General features: G+C 35.3%; 1 protein-coding gene across 1 annotated transcript; it reads right to left on the bottom strand.

Moving 5' to 3' along the window:
* Positions 1 to 1563: 1563 nt before the first annotated feature.
* LOC147762148 (uncharacterized) lies at positions 1564 to 7757 on the bottom strand. Its single transcript, XM_087010718.1, has 3 exons — positions 7079 to 7757; positions 6230 to 6371; positions 1564 to 2134 (listed from the first exon to the last, which is right to left on the bottom strand). Exons 1-3 carry the CDS (start codon positions 7704 to 7706, stop codon positions 2119 to 2121), a joined length of 786 nt encoding a protein of 261 aa, XP_086866844.1. The 5' UTR covers positions 7707 to 7757; the 3' UTR covers positions 1564 to 2118.
* Between the last annotated feature and the right edge of the window lie 2597 nt (positions 7758 to 10354).

The raw sequence follows: 10354 nt of genomic DNA on the forward strand, positions 1-10354 counted from the left end.
CAATTTTTTCTGGCCCTTTACCACACGCCACTGGGGGGTTGGGGGGGGAAGGGGGGTAAATGGTCAGCTTCACATCCGCGGACACCCCCCCCCCCAGTGGCAGTAATAGGGTTTTTGTCAATTTTAATGTAATATTACATAATGCTTAATCACCACCAATTTTAATCATGCACAGCAGGTAACATAGATATTCAGGAAATGTGACAAGCAAAAGGTCTTCAGGAAGATGGAAGTTGAAGATCACACCTTAAATTAGTGAAAAATGAAAATTTCACAAAAATTGTCCAACTTTATGAAGAATGTTTAATTTAGTAATATACATCATTCCTTTAGTTTGAAGAGAATAGTAGGTCAAATTGTTTTTCCTCAAAGGGTGATATCTGCAGACATGAACCTAGGTTTCAAAAAAAAAAAAATTAATAATAATAAAAAAATAAAATAAAAAAAAAACCTCTGAACATTTATCATGGGACCCTACACCTAACCAGCCAGGGGTCCGGGGGCCACCTTAGGAATTGAATTAAAAAACACAGAAATTCCGCGGTTCCATGGAAAAAGCTCATGTCCGTATCTGTATTGCATTTATACTGAAGTAAATACAGAAACCAACAACTTTTGAAAAAAATGGTACAACCAAGTGGATTTTCTACCTCCACCTGTACTTAATGAATACTTATCAGTTGTATAAGTTTGAAAAAATAAGTTTACATAGTTTTCTTATAATAATATTTTAGTTAAACCATCACTTGAAATGCACTGCCACTTTTTGTTGAAGATCTTAGGGTGCATTCCTATAGATTTAAGATCCATCTATCCCAATGGGGAGTCTCACTAGATTAGATAGATTAGATGTCAGATAATCTGGCTTAAATGTCCTTCCTGCCTACTACAAGCTGTAAGGGGGTAATTATCTTCCGTCCGTGGTCAGCTGACTGCAATTTAGCATGAACCCCCAGGGAGTTAGGTCGATCTAGTGAGATCGTTCTAATTCTCTGGGAATGCCCTCTTACATTTCCTCTGTAGCTGCTGCTTAAATTGCAATACCTCATGTGAATTGGCTTCAGAATAGATGGTTATTTACTATGTAAGAGAGCAAGAAAGTTTTATATGTATTTTGTTTCATTTAGTTTTTAGGGACTTCTTTAAATACAATTTTTTAAAAATTATCCTAGTATTTGAAGTAAAGTTCTTAGCTTTTAAATCTTCAGAGTTAAGACAATAACCCATTTCACGCGTTCAAGTTGGATAATTTTATTTTGTTAGTACATCTTTAGGTTTACTATTTAGAAAATGATTTCCCATCATATTTGATCTGTTTCTACCTGTAGTGAAACAAAGAAAGCTGAGACGCAGTTTTTTGGTGCACAGAGAATTTTGAGTGTAAAAGGTAAAAGAGACGAAATGTTAACAACTACTTAGTTTACCTTTTCAATATACTTTTAGCTTGAAAATGGCTTTTATATTGTTATTTTTGCTGAATTTGAGCAACTTTATACAACTCTAATGAATATGCATTATAGGGCAGTCATCACCTACTTTGATGGAATGAAATATTTCTAATAATACTTTTAAACATCTTTTATTTCCAGACAACATGAAAGGTGTACAATGCTTTACACCTCTAACAATTCAATTAGTGAGATAACAAATCTAACATCAGAACATTCAACATAACTCACCATAAACATTTCCCTTCTGCAAGCATTTGCCTCATTTTCAATTTCCATATTACTGTGATTACAGGACCAACCTGGAAGGGGGTGATTAAGACACCCCTGCACACCCCTTAAACAATCAGAGTGTACCCCAATACTGTAACTTTAACACTGTCTTCACACCAAATGTCAGTCACTATGTCAGTGCTCAAAGACAATATAAGAAAACAGAATTCATTATTTTTTAAAGTCACTTGTGAAGATTCTCAACCATGAATATGCACTATTATGATATGGCCTTGTTTATATTACTAGCAAGACCAAGAATAAAAAGGCCTAGATTACAGCTAGTGCACTTGGTTTCAGATTATTGTTCAACATTCATTGGCTCCATTCTTTTTTTATGTCAGTGGAGAGTTATCAAATCCTCTTCAATGCTGTCAGGAAGCACTTCAAAGGTCTCCTAATTATTGGGTAACCTGTAAAAAAGCAAATGAAAAACTTCAATATTTCATGATGAAACACTAAAGCCATGCAGTATTCTACAGCAAAAACCTTATAATCTTATTACAAAAATTATTTAACTCCACACAGTGCCAAAAAGTGTTAATTTTGAAAATATTGTACCTAAAACCCTTTACACTGGACAGCGTCCTTTCTGCTTCCTTTGTGCAACCATGAAACTGGCATTGCTGTGGTTGTAGAAAGGAGCCACAAGCATGACTTTGGTTGCAAAATGAATGCTCAATGATCAGCCAGTTGTCAGAACGTACTCAGTAATTTATTTAAATTTCAAACGCGGCCGTACTACAGAATGCAGAAAGGACGCCACCCAATGTAAAGGGGGCTTAAGAAAAGAGACAGAAAAACTGGCAAATGTACAGGCACAAGTCTTAGTAAATATAGCCACACAGCAAATATGAAGTAAAAACAAGGCAGCAAAGCTGTCAAATGTAGAAACACAAAGCAGAAAATAAAGATGCAGAAAATAGGTCATTTTGTCAAATCTGATGCAATTTAATAAATAATGTTTATAACAGCACAGTCAATCAACACTAAAATTTAATCATGCACAATAGGTAACATGGTCAATAAGATTACAGTTTCACATATTGTGAAAAATGAGAAAAATGATAGTGCATAAAATAATTTTGTATAATGTTTAAAGGTATTAACACCAATATTATAGCTTATGTGGAAATACAGAAAATGTACAAAGCTTCGGGTGTGTGGGATCACATCTTGAAGATGCCAGTGTTTGAAAAAAAAAATTAAAATAAAACATAACAAACAATATTCCAATAAAGCTGCTATTCAAACTTTTAATCTAGTTTTATTAACACGATATGAATAACCCCAGTGAGTATGAGGATAATAAGGCACTGTTATTCATCTATAGCATTTATGTTAGCATTACACAAAATAATTTTTTTCTTTTGTAAAATTACATGCAATATCAAGCAACATTTACCTGCATAATTATCACTGATTCCTAATTATGTGACACTGTTAATTTCAGACTTTTACAAACTGTATCTGGCAGAGAGCTAAACATATGGGAGTTTACAGGGAAATCTCAACATATGTGTAATGTATGTTTACTAATGTAATCTCATTCAATGGCCAGAAAAATCAACCAATAAGACTTGTTTTCCAGCTAAAGCTGTATTTAAGTCCTGTTTCTTTCCTGTAATTTCAGTCATGATGAAACTGTAGGTCTGATCACTGATGACCAGCCAAAACTTGTCAAGATGGTAAAAAATTGTACTTCGGCAGTCCAAAGGACCAGCAAGATTTTTAAGTGTCACCATTTTGAATTTACAGTCATCATTTGACATACTTCACTAACAGCGTTTTTTTTTTCCCCCTCCATTTACTTATCAGGCAAGATATAAAAAATGATAACATTCACAGACAAAGTAAGCTAGCCAATCATAGTATCTCTCTCAAACAAATAGAGTGATTCCCTATGGGGAAGCCCCCTGCTCCCGATATTACTTGCTCTGGCATTGTCTATTGCTCACGACACACAGACAGCTATCAAGAGAGTGGTCCATGCTGCCAAGCATATGTTAACACGGCAGGGCAAATGTTTCCTGACAAACTTTTTTCTTTGAAAATAACGTTGGTAGCATAGAAATGAGGTCACCTGATTAACTCAGTAAATTTGATTTCTCAGTTATTGGTACTTCTGTTTATATTCAGCCTGCGGCATATCACTGTTTTACGTAAAGATGGTTTAAAAGTTTGGTCAATTCTTCGAACGCGATTCGTGGTGAAAGAACATAAGGCCACACTTTTTTATTTTTATGGATGACATCCTCTGGGGACCCCGAAATCTGTGTGAGAGGGTGAAAAAAAAAAAAAATACTGCTTAAGTAAAGGAATGCTGAATGTTTCTTGCTAAACGGTAAAACAGTTTTCCACTTATCATGTTATTGGTGTTGGATACACGCTAAAAAAAAAAAAAAAAGCTTAAAAACAGCCTTACTTTTCACAAAATGGTCCAATCATGCTGATTTTTTAGCTTGACCCGCGTTTTATGAATATTCATCAGTTCTGTAAGTTTCAAGCGAAAAGGTAAAATGGCTTTCCACTAATCGTGTTAACAGTGAAAGTGCATGGCGACGACAACAACGACAGACGCAGGTAACTGCTATATGTAGAGACACATCTGTGTTTGTACATAAAAGACTGCGGAGATGAGAAAATATCAATAGAACAATTTTAAATTTCCAATTTGCACCATTTTGAGATTCTGAACATAGTGAGAGATTGAAACTGCACTGATGTGACTTTATTTCCATTTCTGACACTATATTACACAATACAAGGTTACAGGTTAACCATCATTTTTATACAATCAACTACCAAAATTGTTTAGGTGCAGAAAATGCCAAAAGAACACTTTTACATGACTGTCTAATTAGTTCAATAATGACACTGTTAACATGCCTAAGAATCAAATTCATGGTGGATAAAATATGCTGAAAAAAGTAAAAAACAGCACAACTTTTGGAGAAATGGTCTGATCAGACTGATTTTTAAACTTGACCTGTATTTTATGTATACTCATCAGTTCTGCAAGTTTGAAGACAAAAATTGAAATGGTTTTCATTTTAATTGTATAACCATAGATTAAATATCCTAAAAAAAACCCCAAAAAACAGAATAACTTTTTGAAAAATGGTATGGAACAGGCTGACTTTCAAACTTAAGCTGTATTTTATGAATATTCATCAGTTCCGACACAAGATAGTTTCACGTTTTTTATCCAATAAGGGTAGATAGAATATGCTGAAAAAAAAATGGAACAATGGTCTGATCAGGCTGATTTTGGCATTTCACTTGTGTTTTTATGAATATTCATCAGTTCTATGAGCTTAAAGATTAAAGGTAAAACAGTATTCATATTAGTTTACTCTGAAGTGCCTAATAATAGTGCCGGCACGATTATTTTTTTCCCGGAAATTTTCCACCCGGCACAATCTTATTTTCCCTAGCACGATTAAGAATATCCACACGGGCACAATTATTCGGCTAGGCACTATTATTAATTTCTGAAAATTTTCAGGGGGCACAATTATTCCAGTAGGCACTATTATTTGGCACTTCAGAGTACTGTTATGTAATAATGAAAGTGCACGATGACGACAACGACAGCATAAGCAAAGGCTATATGTGCAGACACATCCGTCTGTACAGAAAAAAATGGTAAGATCATGCTGATTTTCAAATTCGACCTGAATTTATGAATATTCATCAGTTCGAAGAGATTAGGTCAATGTGTCTGTACATAAAAACTGACACCAATTCCAGTGTTGGGCTTGACAAGCTCTACAAAATGCAACAAACAAGAGGTCTCTGGCATTTTAAGTTCAAAAATAGGTGTAAGAGACTTATGAGTTTTGGCACCAAATGACTGCTTCTCCCATAGAAATGCACCGATTGACCTCAAACTTAAGAAGATGAAAGGAGACCATAAGAGTAACACTTCATTATAATATGACAGCTTAGGTCTGTGTAGTTTCTGAAAAAAGGCAAAACCTTTTTTTTCTTTTTGCAAAATCTTGGCCGGTTTGACATTGAAAGGATCATTTGCAACAATTGCTACTGGAAAGAAAGCTACTAGTAAATAAGAAATGTTTGAAAAGAAGACCAAGAACAACATACATGGACAACATAAAAGAATAAACAGGTCAAAAAAAGTATAGTTCAAGTATTTGAGAGATGTGGTGATCCATGACAGTCAACCTGCTATGAATGGATGGCACCCAGTGATGATGAAGTACACTCAATTTATATAACAATTTTGGGTAAATAGTTTTAAGGCCCAGATCTCAAAACAAGGATGACTTTTATTGTCAGTTATCAATTTCTGTATTCTTAGCTTAGTTATGCCAAAAAATTCTACTTTGTGCAAAACAGGCAGCAAGCAACCCCCCCCCCCAAAAAAAAAAACAAGGAAAAAGTACAAATAGCAATAAGATTCTATCACAAAGTGTTACGTCTACCTCTTTCACAATATTTTTAAAGAATTACTCTGTTCAGAAAACTTAGTGTTACTTCCTTACCTTATGTGAGGGATTTTTTCCAATTCCTCCTTCAAAAACTTGTGCAAACTTGCAGATTTCTCTTTCACCATAAAAAAAGGCACCTCTAGAACCTCTCTGTATCCTGCTTGATATAGGAATTTTTTGTAAGCCTTTGCTTCACCTGGTGAATAAAAAAACCCAAATCAATGTTAACATAAAACATATTTCAATGTCTTACTGAGAGGAAATGTGTGCCTGAATGCACTGAAAAATTAATATTTACACAAAGAAAACCTAATCATGTCAAAACTTTATCACATAGACATATAACCATTCAAATTAAGATGGCCTCTGTTTAAAACATGAAATAATACACTGTTACCTGGGAAATATATACCACAGTTACATGCTGTGATTCAGTGAGGCAGAGTATAGTACTTATTATTTGACATGAATACACAGAGAGAAAGTACTCAAATTTCACAAAAAAAAAAAAAAAAAAAAAGGTACATAGCCACAGTCAAATTTATATAACATCTATAGGTATAACTGATAAATGCTTATTGAAATCAACAAGGCAGGTGCACAGCTTGCTACTTACATATGTTGAATTTATATGAGATGTGTACTATACAAGCGTCAGTTGTCTACGTTACTCTCTACTGATACATCATTGTTGTCCTTTGTACCCTATTGTTATTCTCAGTACCCCATTGTTGTTATGGCTATATAAGCTGGCCCTCAGTGGGTAACCAGCAAGTATATAGAAGAAATAGGCTCAATACACTGAAGTCAAGCTTGTGTTAGTTATAACCCCAAGCTGCTCATGGCAGCAGGGTGGGATTACTAAAGCTATCTCTACATACAACAACCACATTTTTAACTCACCAGTTAACATTGGCTTGTTGATAAAGAAATCTTCATCATGAAGAATCCATACTGCTATTCTTCTCCATCTTTCTGGCAAGGCAGACATGTTTTCCATTTTGAGGAACCCATTTTCATCAAAGACTCTGGGCACCAGCTTCATGTCTACAGGCTCATTTAATTCATTCAAACAGAACTCCACAACAGCACGATATATGGGAAGTACTGGTGTGACTCTTGCCATGTGGGGACCACCAAGAATCCTCCGTACAGCTGCTGAAACAGCCTGCGTTGAGGAATGCTGACATCTGATTTTCAATTTCTCTGCCCAGTATTGAATACCATCTGCTTTGTATAGGCTTGGTGGAATCTTCTCAACATACTTGTCAATTTGCTCTATTTCTAACCTTCCACACAACTCCACAATCCACATACACCCTTGAGGCTTCATGACATTTAATGATTCCTCCTTCATCAGACCAGACTGGAAACAACTATCAAGAATTCCACTGAAGACTTCATAATAGCCATGACGGCACATCAAATGACAAGCAATGGAAAGCAATTTGAAAGGAGGGATATTTCTCCCTTGATTTTGCACTAAATCAACCACTTTTTTTAAAAAAGCAATATTTGTATTGCAATCCATTAGTAGGTAAGCTTGAACTAATCTATAACCATCCTCCCCATCGATATCTTGTGCATTACTCTGAAGTGCCAAATAAACGTGCCGGCACGTTTATTTTTTTTCCGGAAATTTTCCACCCGGCACGATCTTATTCTCCCCGGCACGATTAATAATTTTCCACACGGCACGGTTATTTGGCACTCACTGTGCCGGTTGGAAATATTTTTGATCGTTTCGGAAATGTTGATGATCGTTTCATTTGACAAGTTAATAATTATTAATGACCTGTCGCAAGCACTACACTCGAACTTGTTTTTAGTGTTTCTCCAGCATATAAAGAGCGAGGCGCCGCGCTGAAATTTGTCGAAAGCACCGCCTCGCTGGGCTGAATGGAACAAAAAAGTATATTTTCACTCATGCTAACTGAAATTTATATTTATTTCTAAGCAAATATGGCATTCTATTTACATACTGTACGTAATCCCATGCTTCTGAGCACTTGATTTAGTAGTAACGAAAATACGCATGCGCGTATGCTATCTCCCTGTGAGTGCCTCGTTTTCGCAGTTCTGTGCTTTATTTGAAGTATACGAGACAGAGCGAAACGAGGCAACTGCTCTCGACAACATTTAGTCACATGTCACAAATACACTTTCTCTGTCACTTCGTCATGTTCCGAAATTAAGACCGCCTGTTGTGTGTTTTTATAGTTTACGTTTATTCACTGATAAAAATGGAGAAAATTAAGTGCACTTTGTTGATTTTATAAATTTGGAGAAGATTTTCTACTGATTTACGGGTTAGTTTTGTGAAAGCAGTAGCGTTGTAAAACTGGGTCACGTCAGTATTTCGCGTGCATTGAATATGAATTTCCATGACTAAATAGAATCATGTAAATGAACAAACGAAGAACTCAAATTGGTGATAAGTGTGATTTTAATCTCTTTAATTCTGAAAAATTCATTTCACGGTGTTTGAAGTTGTTGATTATAAATTACATCTCAAACTACGTATAATTAGTAGCGGGAGTCGCTTTGCGCTGAACGACAGGAGAGAACATTTTTTGCGGCAGTTTTATTTAAGGATGAAGCGCTCCCACACGCAAAGTCAATTGACCAGTTACTTTCAGAAAGGTGAAAAATGGTAAGAACAACATATTATATCAACTTTTTGGTCAATCCAAAAATAATTCAATATAGGAAGCCCTTTTTCTTGATTCCTGTAAGTATTAAAGTAGTTAATTTTTTTTTTTCTTTTTGAAATAGTATGTTCTATAATTTTTGAAAGTTTAAATTAGCATTATAGGAACTGCTGCTGCTGAACCTTAAACTTCAAGATTGACTAAACTGAGTGAATGCATAGACAGGAAAATAATTTTGTCTTAACCTTTGTTATGTCATTACTAAATTAATTCCTCAAAACATCTAAAACAAGACAATTCAGTGACACATAAGATGTAAAAAAAAATTACATAAATACCCTAAAATGCACCAAATTGCACCTCGATTGAAAAAAATTTTCCAGGGGAGCTTGGTGATAGAGATTACTCTAAATAGTTAAAATATGTTAAACTATGTGTATAAAATCAAAGGTTAATTTGTCTAGATATTGTGTTTTTTATGTTTAATAAACATAATTTTTCCAGATTTGAATATAATTTAAAATTGCCATTACAATTATTCATTGAAATTATTAAAATTGATAAAATTTTCCGGGGGGCACAGTTATTCCGCTAGGCACTGTTATTAAATATCGGGAATTTTTCCAGGGGGCACAGTTATTCCGCTAGGCACTGTTATTAATTTTGGAAAGTTTTCCGGGGGGCACTGTTATTCCGGTAGGCACTCTTATTCGGCACTTCAGAGTAGCCACAAAGTTCTCAGCAACTTTCAACAGCATTTCATGATCAGAATAATACATTACACTAAATTGCCATGTAATACCAATTTGCTGTCTCAATGGCAACAAAGATGCATGCTTCTTAAATATCTCAGCAAGTTCTGTAACATATTGTACATCCATGAAACCTTTATTCAACTTCTGCTTTCGGGCTAAGCCCAACATCCACTTAATGCACAGAAATGCAAGTCTCTTGTATTCTTCAGTTCCATCACAAAGCAGAATCTCCAACCCCTTCCATAAAATGTCAGAGGGCACCAAATATTCAACATTATTACAGAGACTGACATACCTGTACACTTCTCTCGGCTCAGAGAATTCACTGTCGAATTTCAGCTCCTGTAAAAAATGTCTTACATCATTTTCATCCACCCATTTTCCTTCCAGTGCACAAGAATAGTGTGTTGCAGATTGTAGAACACTAACAAGCCAGTGAATTTCTTTGCCTCCAAGTTCTTTCCTCTCTAGCTTTGCCTCACTCATCAAGTGCTTTAAGAAAATCCTCATCTGCTCTTCAAGGTAATTCTGCTTGTGTAGTACAGACAGATGTAACCATTGATGGCAGGCATCTATCCTAATCTTAACATGCCATTCGGACCATACCTGTGACATGTGTCTCTCCAGTTCTTTATAAAACTGAAGGATTTCTGGAGATGGCTGAATTAAAACCCCAACTAACAACAATCTGTTTAACTGACGTAGAACACTTCCCTCCATCAAACCTTTGTCGAGGATGGTTAGCAGGGCTGATGATAACCTGTCATCTTGTA

This window comes from Lingula anatina, chromosome 4 (genome assembly GCF_051362555.1).
Source record: "Lingula anatina isolate TDL-2025a chromosome 4, LinAna3.0, whole genome shotgun sequence".
Classification (NCBI taxonomy): domain Eukaryota; kingdom Metazoa; phylum Brachiopoda; class Lingulata; order Lingulida; family Lingulidae; genus Lingula; species Lingula anatina.